The following is a 15,050-nucleotide window of genomic DNA, read 5'->3' on the forward strand; positions in this document are numbered from 1 at the left end:
GTATCACAGTATATGACATATATTTGTGGGTTGGAAAGTCCTTGTACTCCTTGGTGTCAATATTTAGGCCTTAGCATCACTGAGGAGTGCTAGAAGGACGAAACAGTTGTGTGATGTAGCATCACCGACAAGTGCTAGAAGGACGAAACAGTTGTGTGATGTAGCATCACCGACGAGTGCTAGAAGGACGAAACAATTGTGTGATGTAGTATCACTTACGAGTGCTAGAAGGACGAAACAATTGTGTGATGCAATGTAATTTATTGTTTGACATTTATCTCATACTAAATGTGTCTATTGTAAAATCTTAAAGAAGATACATGAACAATGATTTGCTAAACAATGAAGTTTTACAGTAAACCCCACTTTTTCCGAAGTAGAATTTACCGATATTTTGCTTTTCTCGAAGTAATGAAATTTCCCCAACTGAGCCCCTAAATAAATTTTTACCTGTATGAACGAAGTCGCTATGTATGATATACTACTTTGTACGATGTGATTTGAGGTTCCCCACGGGGTAATTTACTTGCCTGTACGAACCTTCGTCACTCTCGTGTAACAAATTTGTACTTTGTCTCGACAAGAATACTGACAGTAGCATAGTAAATCGTTGTAAAAACATCTTACTATTCATATCTAGTCATTATACACTGTATTCGTAGAGAGAAGCTTGGGAAAATGTCTTCTCCTCGGAAAAGAAAAATACCTGACATACAGACCAAACATGAAATATTGTATGTAGACAAAGGATTACACTCAAAAATGGTATCCTTAAAACTTATGGAATACCACAGAACTTCTTGTGTACTTTATCAAAAAAATAAACTGTAGATAGAAACTGCATTCAATACTGTAACTTTCAGTCCTAAATGTTAATATTTACAGGTTGCCAACCACTCAGATATCGAGGAAGCCCTTTTCAAATGGTTCCACAATGTAAGGGACAAAATCATTTCTGTTAATGGACCAACATTATCTGCAAAGACAGAGGAACTTGCCTGTGAACTTGGCTATGATGATTTTAAACTGTCAAAGGTTTTATTGAACGTTTTAAAAAGCCGAAGGGTATCTCAAGTAAAGTGTCCGCAGGGGAAAGTTCATCAGCAGACGACTGTAAAAGCATAGAAAATAAAGTCGGTGGAATTATTGAAATGTATATAATAAACAGATCTTTTGTTGAAATTCAGAGAAAAAAAACCCAAAAATAGCAAAGCTTTTTATCATTAAGTATACCTTTATTAGTCATCATATTATATATATATATCATGAATTATACAAAATCTCATCAAAATTGAAAATATATGGGGTGAAACATATCTATATAAAAAGCATACAAAAATGTATATAAGTCCATACATCTAGTCTCTTTTCAAAAAGAGAAAAGGAAAGAATAACAATCTTAATTTTTTGCTACAACAAAAGCAGTCAATAAACTTGTAGTCAGATTTCCCTGACAAAATTGGTTTGATATTGAACCATAGAGTATTTGAAACACCTTTCCCATTATTTCAAGTGTACATCTTAAATGGCTAAAAGTGTTCTAATGATAAAATTACCTTCACCTTACATGTGCTCTAAAAAAATCACCTGACGTTAGTGTTCTTACCCTGGTATCTTGGTACCCTGAACCCTCTTCTCTGTTCCTTCTTTCCTGACACCTCCTTCCCTGTACCCTCTTTCCCATACCATGGCAGCTGAGTTGTCAAGACGTCTGGCTGTCATTATCAATAGCCTTCTACCCCTGGGTCGCAGAGGCCTACATGGGCCGGGTACTTGCTGCAGATTTGTTTTGTAAGAACTTTCCTCCACCACCCAAACCTGGCACTTTTTAAAAATTACACTGGGATTGGTAGTATGTAAAGTAACAGTAAGCCAAACTTTCCTATACGGGGCACTAGCATCAGTTACATGTTTTGTCTACCTGATATCCATCATATATATGTGTAATGTTATCAAGAACTTCAGCAAAATTTTACATAACATTTGTTCATAACAAAGGACCTTTTGTACAACTTGAAATTTCTACGGATACACACGTTACCTAAGGCCATATTTGAAAGGAGCAGCAAAATGTATGATATACCATAATACCTGAAGTTATATATCAGACTGAAAAAAACACCTTCATGGCAAGCTTTTGCAGTAATTATTTTCATCAGCAGGTGTTAATTGCAAACAGCAAGATCACATTAAAACTTGGGGCCTAATCATGTAAGAAAAGCCCTCAGTTTGGGGCCTCAAAGAAATCAATTAGTTGAACTGAAGCACTGATACGTTTTCTTTGCCTTATTTTTTTCATAAAGTTTGATTTCAAAATAAACATTGTTTTTCTCAAAATACATAGATAGGCATATAATAAAATCCTAAGTGAAATTGAAGTATTAATTATTTTCATCTGCATCAAATGAGAAAATAGATTTAAAGATTATGTATAATTATGTAAGGTACAACAAAACAAACATGAAGATAATGTTAACAGATGTAATAAAAAAAAAGCATGGGAATAAGATTGACATAAACTTATTTGCACCTTAACAAAATAACTCATACTGCTCACCTGGATATTTCAACACTGGCATGATTTGTAACTCAAATTAGTTTATATAATTTGTTTTTTATCAGCACCATGAGGGATAAATCAATTCCTGTATAAAACAGGACTCCTCCAAATATGTTCCATAATATATTTGTTTAAAGTTGATAAACTTCTCGAGAGGTTTTTAAATATATTCTATTCAGATCCAAGTTACCACCTAGAAAATCAAAATACCACATCTTTTATCTACTTTTGGCCGAGGTACTCATTTTTTTCATTTTTATCAAAACAGAAAGGTGTTTGTTTTTTGTTTTTTGTTTTTTTTTGTTTTTTTTTATGCTTATTGAGTCATTGTCGTTAGAGATGTCACAAATTCTGTTATATACAAGCTAAAATGTCCATGTTCTAGATCTGATTATGGTTATATAACCCCTCCACTGATACTCAAGGGTTATGCAATTTCTCAACAAATTTTTAATTTCCCAATTAGCCATGCACTTTTTGCCACACCCCTTCTTTATGAAATAGGGAACAGTGGAATCCCTCCAGGGGATACCTGATATAATAAGTAAACTCTTTGTCTCCTCAGGATTATCAGAAATGAATGGAAGGACAAAAGAACCATGGACGACGGATGCCAAGCAAGAGCGTAACTACACATGTTAAATTGAACCAACTGAACCACGACCTCATAATCACAACTAATCTAACAATAAAAACAATATCTTCAAACTGAGAAAACAAGTAAGAACTTGCACCAATTCATGCATTATGCTGGAATGAAAATCTCCTAACAAACAACTGAAAAACTGTTCAAGCTGCATTGGGTAATTCAGCTACAGCCAATTATCATGAAGACTATAATATACAATGTGTTGAATGATAAAGACAGGGAAATATTTTTTTATGAACAGCCTAAAATAAAAATGTTGTAAAAGCTTCCAGCTACAGTCAGCCTGATCAGTAATAAATATCATACGTGTAGAGATCGTTTGATAAATCTTCCTGTATCACTTGCACAATTACTGTAAATTACTGTAGATGTAAAATTAAATCCAGTCTTTTCACTGGCTGTCTATTTAATGCACTAGACCTCCTTCATAGGCATAAACTCCATAACTCTTCACTGATATAGCGTAAGGTGTCCCTACATAATATATTTACTACAGTAGGTATAAGCAATATGAATCAGAAGTAGACAAGTCCTAGTATAGAAAAATACAAAAATAATAAAGAGCAAAAATGATTATGGTATAATGATGATAAAATAAATGTATTATCAAATAAGTAATGAAAAATCAAGTTACAAAAATATTCAAGCAACCATGACCAGGAAAATATACAAATGATATCTACATGGCACAAATTTCATTAAACCACAAAAAACATCTCACATTCTTAACCAAAACCATCAAAACAGTAACAAGCTTTTTATTTCACAGCATATTTCTTATTTGTTCATTTAAATTGTTTAACTATACTTATATCTGCATTTTGAAATAAAAAAAAATCTAAAACAAAAAACATCCAATATATATTGGTTAGTATATTCTTTACCCCACTGCAATCAACATCTCCATACCCCTATGTATACATATCACAAACATAGACATTTAGCAGGAAACCACTAGCAGGCCTCACCTTCCAGTAAAAGCAGTTTATTTTATAAAATATATACATCAGGCATGAGCAGCCAAGAACAGTAACTCTGACAACCAAGTAATGTTTCAGGTCAAGGATGAAAATTTTGACAAATTCACACATTTCAGTTTTTAATATGTAATTCATATTGTGAAAAATAAGGAAAAACACCAAACACATTAGGAAATACAACATGTGTCAATTTAAATCTTATTTCAAATATTTAAAGTAAGCATTAGTTTCCAAACATTCAATAAAGACCAGTAACTAAGTGTAACAAACAAGTGTACAGGTAGAAGCCTTGTCTGTCAGTATGTCAATACCAAAATGCCAGTCCCCCAAAACCTGAGATGTTGACAAAGTAATTCCTAATGCAACATTTATGTACAACTTGTGGAACATCACTTCAAATTGGACCATCTTTCAATTGATTTGATAAACAAATTAGTAATGAGATTTCAAAGACATAATAATATGGTCACTTTCATTCACATTTTTTATTGTAAACCAATTCAGCTTAAACTCTTGACTGGCATGACAAACAAGAAAATCTTTTATATAAGTATGTTCAATTGAGCCAAGCCTATCTGTTTAACACTGTACATAATCTATATTGTATACATGTCATGTGTCTGAGCCAGATGGTTATGACAAAATTGCAGGTTTCCTGGGGCAAAGGCATTATCACATCAATTACCTTGTTAGTATTACAGTTAAATTGGTACATTGGGCTAATACCAGTGAAAGTGTATTTACATCATGCTCCTGGTCATGTAGATAAACATGATAGCTGAATACATCACTTTTGTCAACAAATTGTACAGAGTACTCTCCCTTGGGTTGTCATCTTGTTCTCTGTATCATGTTATCATCTTTCATTACAATTTGTGATGATTTGTCAATGAGTAAATGGTCAGCATATTGTTTCTCCTTGGTACCAAAAATATATCTTTATTAACTAGTTCAGCAATTTCTATCATTGTTATAGCAGTCAACATTTAAAACTTAACACACCCACGCCTCAACTCTCATCCTAGAGCAGCATCAAATAGCTATTATAATCAGAGAAATTACCTCCCCCTGACAACTTATCATATAGATCTTTTCTTCTTAATACAACTACAATGAATTCCCTACACAAGTTTCTGTATCAGCCAATCAACAAATGAAGAAGATGACATTTTATGAATCCCTGGAAATTCTTGTTGCTATAGTTACAACTTGGCTGGTTCTACTTCTTCAGCTGTTCCTTCCCTTGTCAGTTCATTAAGCTTTTTACTGCTTTCTTCAATGAATTTCTATAACAGCAAATAAAAATCATATTACATAAGTTATTTGCCAGGAGAAGTAATGGGCTAAGGTAAGTTATTTCTGGATTCAGGAGAAAAATGGCCTCTGTCTGTATGAACAAATATATGATAAGTATTACATACTATAAAATTAAATGATACGGTGAAAGAAGGCTGGTATTGATGGGACTTTATTTTCAGTATTATTTTAAGTATCAGAAGTGACAATATATTTCTAAGATGGCAGCTGCAATGTCCTTATATAATACTTTGTACAGTAAGATTACTTTACTAATCACGCGTCCCTCTAACACAATCAAATCACTTGCCTTAATCATTGATGTGTAAGAAACATATTGATTATTGCTAAAGCAATACATGTTCCATACCAGACCTTGTAAACACTGTAATGATTGATAAAGATCATGCTCTTTGGTATTAATTAGGAAAAAAGGTAAGTATATAATTAGTTTGTAACTAATTTTAATGTAACAATGCCAAAAAAAATTATGACAATCTGACAACATAGTTTCATCACCAATGTGTAATAATATCTTATGGTCATTTGTATGAAATCCTGTAAGGAATGAAGTCACACGAGCACTGATTTGACCTTGACTCAATAACCCTGAAACTCAGACCTGTCCAAGATATTAGGTACTTTATAGGTATATGATGAAGCCGCTAAAGCGTTAACAAACTTAAGTGTTAAGTAGGAACATACACAGACAGATCGATGAAGTGACAGTGAGGAAAACTTTAGTCCATCCAGTTTGACCAGTAGGGGATTACCAGGTAAAAATCATTATTTTACTTACATGTAATTCCTGACTGGCATAATAACGTCTTTCTGGTGAGCCATCATTCATTTCAACATCCTCACAGAAGCACAGGAATATTGCGTCAATCACCATCTATATCAGTATCAACCAGAATCGTTAATATACAGCTCCTAGCTGCTAGAGGATTCTGTTACCTTAACAGTCTTTATCACATGTCATGGTGAAATGTTAGTGGTATAAAATTACTGTAAGTTCAAATACTCCCTTTTTTGTTTGTTAATTGTTCTTATTTAATTTGACTATCATCAGATTAAATTGATTTTAAAAATGCCCAATTCTCCAATTAGAACAAAAATTCAGCTTGGCGTCTTATAACCTTACCTCGTATATAGACAGGAAACAGTGAGCAACAAAGAAAGCAAACACACAGGTGAGTAGGACCGGAATAGGGTAGTAATGAAGACCTTCCTTGTCCTGAAACATTAACATGTTCATTATATCTAAAATGAAACGTGTTTTTTTTTTTTAATTTGGAAAGCAATAATATTTATAATGTTTCCACATAAGAAATTTACAGGTGTGGAAAATATCTTTCAATGGAATACAAAAATAATACTTTATTTCACTTTGTCTTAATAATGTAAATTTGATATCAGATAGTTTAAAATTTCTATTAAAATACATAGGTATCCAAAAATAAGTAACATGTAACTAACTTATAAACCAGATCTTTTGAAAACCATACACTGTAGAATAATCAAAGTTTAAGATCAATTCATCACTACAGACTATTACATACTAACTATCTCACTGTGCAAAATTTTGCAAACTGAATAATTTTGTTTTTGAATTATTCCTAGCATATCTTTGGAAATCAAATTTAGTTGCAATCATTTGGTGTCTATTTAATCTCTAACCTGACATAACTATTATACACTAACCTGATATAAAATTTCATATACTGACCTTGAACCTGATAAAATGTTATATACCGACCTTGAACCTGATTAAAAATATTACATACTGACCTGGAGCCTGATAAAATGTTATATACCAACCTTGAACCTGATTAAAAACATTATATACTGACCTTGAGCCTGATAAAATGTTATATACTGACCTTGAACCTGATAAAAAAATTATATACTGACCTTGAGCCAAATGATGCCCACTGCTGCAGTGGCAGCCATCACACCAATTTTACCCAACATCAGAATAAAGTCTCCAACGCTATTAATAGCTACCACACGGAGGGCATTATTGAATAACGTCAAAAAGGCCTGTAACAATGTAAAGGCATATTGACACAACCATCTCAGTCATATCTACACAAACAGTTCGGTATTATCTCAACAACACTAAAACAGAAGGCTGTTATAATTATAACAACATGAGCCAAAAGCTAAAGACGATTTACCTGATGCTAACTATAATGTTTTCAAATTTTGGATTCTGATAACATTAAGCAGTATTGCATTTGCATAAAGTTAAATGTTCAATGGTATAAAGCAATTATTTCTTCCTGAAAATACACGACAAAATCACATAATCTTTCATGCTTAAAATGGATAAATAACTGTTTTTCCTTTTCCAATAGAATGAAGGCAAAAATCAGCACCTTTCACAAAAGAATTATCAAAATGTAATATTGATTTAAAAATGGAATACAACATGCACATGGTAAATAAAATTGAAATTGCTTTTCGTTTCATTAGTTTCATGTAATATTTGATACCTAAAGTGTCAGTTAACAAACTTGTCATCAAGTTTTAAGCTATGAATAGAGATACATAATTGAATCTTGCCTTCTGCCCAGATTTTGGGCGAAACGAGCATCAAAGAAACAGTGCTTGGGAAATAAGAAATCGCAGTCAACACAATAATATCAGATAATAAATTGCCTGACCAGAGGTCTCTTATATTATAGCTGTTGGTAGAGAAGAAACTTACCTTTTTGGCTGATGAACAGAAATTGGTTCCTCTTATTGCTGTGTGAAAAAAAAGATGTATTTCAGCTCAGGCATAAAGGTAGGAGTACAATCTATAAGATCTTCTAACAAGAGTTCTGTTGTCATTAGTAATAATACTACACAACTAAAGACATTCCAATGAAAGTAACTAAGTGTGGAGTTATATGATAACTGAAATCATTTTGAAATGTCTTGAGAAAAAAAATCCAACTTTGGCATAGGGTTTCAAAATTGGCTTAAACATATCCACAATTTTGAACCTATTTTTGTTGTAAGAAATCACTTTAGCATCACTTCATTATTTGGTTTCATCACAGTCAAGACTGTGCCAAAACGTGGATCCTTAATGCCCCATAAAAAGGCTATTGAAAATTCACAAATCCAGGATATCATACACAACTACTACATTACACTGTTCAGTGAACAAACTTAATATGACAAAGAATCGACCTACCTACAACAGTGTAAAGCATACATCAACCTACCTACAACAGTGTAATGCATACATCAACCTACCTACAACAGTGTAATGCATACATCAACCTACCTACAACAGTGTAAAGCATACATCAACCTACCTACAACAGTGTAATGCATACATCAACCTACCTACAACTGTGTAATGCATACATCAACCTACCTACAACAGTTGTAAGCATACATCAACCTACCTACAACAGTGTAATGCATACATCAACCTACCTACAACAGTGTAATGCATACATCAACCTACCTACAACAGTGTAATGCATACATCAACCTACCTACAACAGTGTAATGCATACATCAACCTACCTACAACAGTGTAATGCATACATCAACCTACCTACAACAGTGTAATGCATACATCAACCTACCTATAACAGTTTTCAGTAAACATCAACCTACCTACAACAGTGTAATGCATACATCAACCTACCTACAACATAAGCATACATCAACCTACCTACAACAGTGTAATGCATACATCAACCTACCTACAACTGTGTAATGCATACATCAACCTACCTACAAAAGTGTAAAGCATACATCAACCTACCTACAACTGTGTAATGCATACATCAACCTACCTACAACAGTTGTAAGCATACATCAACCTACCTACAACAGTGTAATGCATACATCAACCTACCTACAACAGTGTAATGCATACATCAACCTACCTACAACAGTGTAATGCATACATCAACCTACCTACAACAGTGTAAAGCATACATCAACCTACCTACAACTGTGTAATGCATACATCAACCTACCTACAACAGTTGTAAGCATACATCAACCTACCTACAACAGTGTAATGCATACATCAACCTACCTACAACAGTGTAATGCATACATCAACCTACCTACAACAGTGTAATGCATACATCAACCTACCTATAACAGTTTTCAGTAAACATCAACCTACCTACAACAGTGTAATGCATACATCAACCTACCTACAACAGTTGTAAGCATACATCAACCTACCTACAACATTGTAATGCATACATCAACCTACCTACAACAGTGTAATGCATACATCAACCTACCTACAACAGTGTAAAGCATACATCAACCTACCTACAACTGTGTAATGCATACATCAACCTACCTACAACAGTTGTAAGCATACATCAACCTACCTACAACAGTGTAATGCATACATCAACCTACCTACAACAGTTGTAAGCATACATCAACCTACCTACAACAGTGTAATGCATACATCAACCTACCTACAACAGTGTAATGCATACATCAACCTACCTACAACAGTGTAATGCATACATCAACCTACCTACAACAGTGTAATGCATACATCAACCTACCTACAACAGTTGTAAGCATACATCAACCTACCTACAACAGTGTAATGCATACATCAACCTACCTATAACAGTTTTCAGTAAACATCAACCTACCTACAACAGTGTAATGCATACATCAACCTACCTACAACAGTTGTAAGCATACATCAACCTACCTACAACAGTGTAATGCATACATCAACCTACCTACAACAGTGTAATGCATACATCAACCTACCTACAACAGTTTTCAGTAAACATCAACCTACCTACAACAGTGTAATGCATACATCAACCTACCTACAACAGTTGTAAGCATACATCAACCTACCTACAACAGTGTAATGCATACATCAACCTACCTACAACAGTGTAATGCATACATCAACCTACCTACAACAGTGTAAAGCATACATCGACCTACCTACAACAGTGTAATGCATACATCAACCTACCTATAACAGTGTAATGCATACATCAACCTACCTACAACAGTGTAAAGCATACATCGACCTACCTACAACAGTTGTAAGCATACATCAATCTACCTACAACAGTTTTAAGCATACATCAACCTACCTACAACAGTGTATGCATTTTGATTGAGATATTTCAAACATTTCTCCAGGCACCATAGACAACAAATACAACACTTGAGACAGTACTGGGCACACTGGTTCTCTGATCCTTTTAACCTGCAACAACAAAACAGTTCATTAATGTCATTGATAGGAGACATATAAATACACAACAAATTCAATAGAACTTAAGTACAGAGGACACATCTAACCATTGGAGTACATCAGTAGATACATAGCCACCAGCCAACCTACATCTGTTAAAGGACAGGAGTATAGCATGGAGCAGTTTGTTCTGTCAGTACATGAGTATCATAAAGGATAGCTTGACCAGTGTAATGGTCATTTACGTGTTTTATAAGAACATGAGAATCATTCGGGGCAGTTTGGCCAGTGTGATGACCACTTACTTCTTCTGTAAGTACATGAGAATCATACGGGGCAGTTTGACCAGTGTGATGATGAATGCTCCAAAGGCAACAGATCCCAAGTGGTGGAACACCAGCAGACTAATAGAATTACACAGAGCACAACTCATAGAACTCTTCTCCCTGTTAAAATAATCAAGAAAGACAAATACAGTTAGTCTTATATTCTTGTCAAAAAGACCAAAACAGCTCTTTACAATGAGCAACAACTTGGAACAATTTGGAGGGAAATTAAGTGGAAATTCAGCTACTGAATATATGTGTATACTCTAGACATGAAAAATTCAGAGGAAAGAGAAATGATATATCCTAATACCCTGGTGTTTGCTTGGAATGGCAATGACTTAATTCACCAGCACATTCTTCCAATGACAAGGATAAAATTATTTGTAAACTCTGAAGTGTTTTTTGTAAATCCAGATTGACTATAGACTGACCTTGTAAAGTACCATGTAGCTACAGCCCCGGAAATGACGAGTTGTTGACAAGCAATGATGAACTCACTCGTCCAGATCAAGCCTATCAGGTGATACCACCACAGGTAAGACACTGTCTCATGTTCATCATACCGCACATAGTTATTCTCACCAAGCGATGCTTTTTCTGAAATATCAAATGTTTTTAATATCAAATGTAGCCAACAAAAATTTAGTCATACAATTAATTCTGAAAATTTCAATCAGTTTTATATAATCCAGTATTTCGTAGAAAGACTACAAATAACACTAAGACAAACAAAGAGTTCCTAGACAGATTTTGTTGTACTTTACTTTATTGATATGTTACCAACGCTATGCAACCGTCATCAAGACGACTTTTACAACTTTCATATGCCCAGAAGTAAAATTTTGTGATTCAAGATGGTTACAGTTGTTAGGTTAACAGTGAGACGTGATGCATACATAACACTATGACGTCATAATTATCTAAGGACTATTGTGATTCACTGTGTTATTCTGTAATCAATGGTAGTGTATTAACCTATCAGCTTCAATCAAGTATAGAAGATAGTTAATGTTATTACACAGTAATGTAAGGAATATTGCTTTTAACAATCTAGCTTTCTGGATAAACTTAAAATTACTAGTAAATCTAATAGTCTCGCAATTGTACTGAATAGTGTACATCACATGCTTCAAATTGTCATTTAAAAGTGAAAATTTGACAAAACCAATAAGTAATTGGAATATAACAGAATCAGAAACATGATTTTGTACGTACAATGACAGGAGCCAGACAGGAAAGTACATCACCAATTTTTACCTGATGTGGAGAGATAGGCCAGAATAATGACCCAGTAAACGAAGAAAAGTATGAGAATAAGGAAAGTCCATAACGGCTGTATCAACAAACAGGGCATAGATTGTACACATTCTCCAGCCTCCTTAAACAGTGCTACTACCAGGGCAATCCTCTTCCTCATCACCAGCAGAATCAGTAACAGGATCACCTACAAGTCACACAAATAAACCACAACTACAGACAAGTCACACATCATTACCTTTCAAAACCATTAACAAATCAGGTTTTACTTTAATGAAAGATAAATGTAACTGACACCAACTGTATATATTGACCTTTATCTTAATTGATCAACTTAACTCAAGTTATAACATGGTCTAATGACTGAATCCTCAAAGCCACCAGAAAATGTGACATAAATATGATCTATGACAGCAGTAGGTAGGACTCTGCTCCTTATTTTAATGATTTGAAATATAATCTCAAAACTATAGTCCTTACAATCCTTGATATAAGAGATGAAGTGTAACTGTAAAGACTGTGGAGCTGAAGACACTTACTGTAAGGACAGTAGCAATGATAGAAAAGATTAAGAAAGCCTGCTCATTGTCCACCTCCACATCTAAAAGTGGTATTCTTTTCATCTGCTTCTTCAAGTCCATATCACTCTTAATTTCTGCGTAAGTCCACCACAGGAATCCAGTGGCCACTGAAACACAAAGCCAGGTTTATATCAGCTATTACTGAAACAAGATGTGTGCAATGTTCACGTCAGTTGTAAACAACTGTAACTATAGAAACTTTTATCCCTAAAGTAAGATATCAGCTGTGTATTCAGTGGTCCCTTCGGAGAGTAATCAATTTCAATTTAACATGCATAGGTGGCCCACATAAGGAGTTTAAGATCAAAAGCTATTTTTTTTTATTGAAGAATCAATCCTTGTTTAAAGTGTGTTCTTGAACTTGAACACATAGTCTTCAAAGTGTTTTAGTTTTTACACCCTGAAACTTGTCCTTTTATATTGCTGTTCAGAGAGAAAAGGACAATAAAATTTCCTAACTTGTGGAGAGACTTGATTTAACTTTGGTTCAGAAGAAAATGTTTCCTGTCAGCTCCTACATCTATAGGGGTACATAAATGATCTTAAAATTGCATTGGTTTGAAATCCGTAATTAAAACTGGTCAAGAACAATCCATTTTAATTAGATAGTGGTACAAATCAACACCTACCCACACTTCCAACAACGGCTAGTCCCATGATTACCCAGACAATGAAAGCTGCCAGGAACCTGATGAGCAGCACCATCAACACAGCAAATCCTGGGAAAGTACATCACAGTATGGTCAGTCAAATCTAGCATCTTATTGTTTACAAACATTTCTCATGTAACAACATTTGTAGAGTATACTTCTCATCTCCACATATGTAAAAATAAGTCTTTTGCCCTATCTAATCTAAATCCAACTATCATTAACAAATGATTTGAATGATAAATCTATAAAACACACAACAAAACAGTATATTACCTCTGATATTCCTAAGGACAGTAATTACTGGGTACATCAGATGAGTGTGGATTAAATATTTTTTATAAAAAGTTATAAGAAAACTATACATGTAACAACATGAAGGGCAGTTGTATTATTCAATATGATCTACCAATAATAATAGCTCTCTTACTATGAAAACTACCTAAATATTTTCATATATTACAGTATGTATCTTAATCAAGGTACAAAGGATTGCCAAATTATACAATTGTAAAGGTATTTAATATTTCATAATTTCTTCTCAGTTTCACAAGTTTAGTCCTGTTTTACACCTGTAACTATCAAATGATGGAGATACTTCACCCATTTGTACACAGTCTCGTCTGAAGTCAAACCCAAAAATGAAATATTATCTACCAAATATTGTCTTCAGTGAATATTTACAAAAAAAGTCCTGTACTTCTTTTTTTAATGTCTATCCTATCTCACGCCACCATTAAATCCAGATCTATTAGGTTCTTAATGGCTTACAGTATGAATAATGAACTTGTGTCAAAACCTCAAAAAATTATAAATGAATTCCAGAAACAAAAATTAACAATTGAATAAAGATAGATACAATGTGGTAATGAGATTACTAAATACAAGATTTCTAGTTCATTGACTGTACTTCAATCACCCAGAAATGATCATTTGGTAAATCTAGTATCTCCTTTCAACATCACATATTTCTTAATGAAAACAATTCACAGTCCTCTACATTAAACTGTACACACTAAGAAAAATGTAAGGATTCCTAACAGATGAAGTAAAATAACTAAAACACCTACAGAATTTATTCAAATGAATGAATGCAAAAAACTACAGAATTAGTTCAAAGCCGTTAATGCAAAATAATTGCAACACATGACACAGCAATTACTGGTTTGTAATATGGTCAGCAGTACAACATTACAAGGACGGACTCCAATAAGCTGACATATTACACTAACAAATCAAAGTATTTTTGTAATAACTTGCAAGGGCAAAATTATGTCAAGTGTAATGTATATAACAAAAGGCAAGAGGTCCAATAGGCCTGTCTTCCTCACCCGTTATTTGATCTTTGCAGGATCACCTATCTACCAAAATTGGACCAGAATAACCTCAGGGTATCTCCATTTTCATGGTGGCAAGATTCTCATTAATTTCAGAAAACGACAGGTTTTTAATTATACCTCTGGGACACGTTAGTTATGATGAATTTTTAGTATCAATATAAATTTTCAGAACAATCTGATGGTTACGTAATTTTTGGCT

At 33.8% G+C, this 15,050-nt stretch overlaps 1 protein-coding gene across 2 annotated transcripts in view; it reads right to left on the reverse strand.

Annotated features, from left to right (window-relative positions):
* Nucleotides 1-1,239: 1,239 nt before the first annotated feature.
* The window catches only part of LOC132561921 (choline transporter-like protein 1), a 66,413-nt gene continuing 52,602 nt past the window's right edge, over nucleotides 1,240-15,050 (reverse strand). For both annotated transcript variants that reach the window (XM_060226640.1, XM_060226648.1), the window contains exons 7-17: nucleotides 13,491-13,580; nucleotides 12,820-12,968; nucleotides 12,281-12,467; nucleotides 11,455-11,620; nucleotides 11,000-11,140; nucleotides 10,591-10,706; nucleotides 8,199-8,236; nucleotides 7,400-7,528; nucleotides 6,630-6,722; nucleotides 6,285-6,380; nucleotides 1,240-5,475 (exon numbers count right to left, since the gene is read on the reverse strand). In XM_060226640.1, the coding sequence (XP_060082623.1) occupies nucleotides 5,392-5,475; nucleotides 6,285-6,380; nucleotides 6,630-6,722; nucleotides 7,400-7,528; nucleotides 8,199-8,236; nucleotides 10,591-10,706; nucleotides 11,000-11,140; nucleotides 11,455-11,620; nucleotides 12,281-12,467; nucleotides 12,820-12,968; nucleotides 13,491-13,580 (1,289 nt within the window). In that variant the 3' untranslated portion in view covers nucleotides 1,240-5,391. The remainder of the gene's footprint in view (nucleotides 5,476-6,284; nucleotides 6,381-6,629; nucleotides 6,723-7,399; nucleotides 7,529-8,198; nucleotides 8,237-10,590; nucleotides 10,707-10,999; nucleotides 11,141-11,454; nucleotides 11,621-12,280; nucleotides 12,468-12,819; nucleotides 12,969-13,490; nucleotides 13,581-15,050) is intronic.

Source organism: Ylistrum balloti, unplaced genomic scaffold (genome assembly GCF_031769215.1).
Source record: "Ylistrum balloti isolate Yb309-2 unplaced genomic scaffold, AGI_CSIRO_Ybal_v1 Utg369668, whole genome shotgun sequence".
In the NCBI taxonomy this organism is placed as follows: domain Eukaryota; kingdom Metazoa; phylum Mollusca; class Bivalvia; order Pectinida; family Pectinidae; genus Ylistrum; species Ylistrum balloti.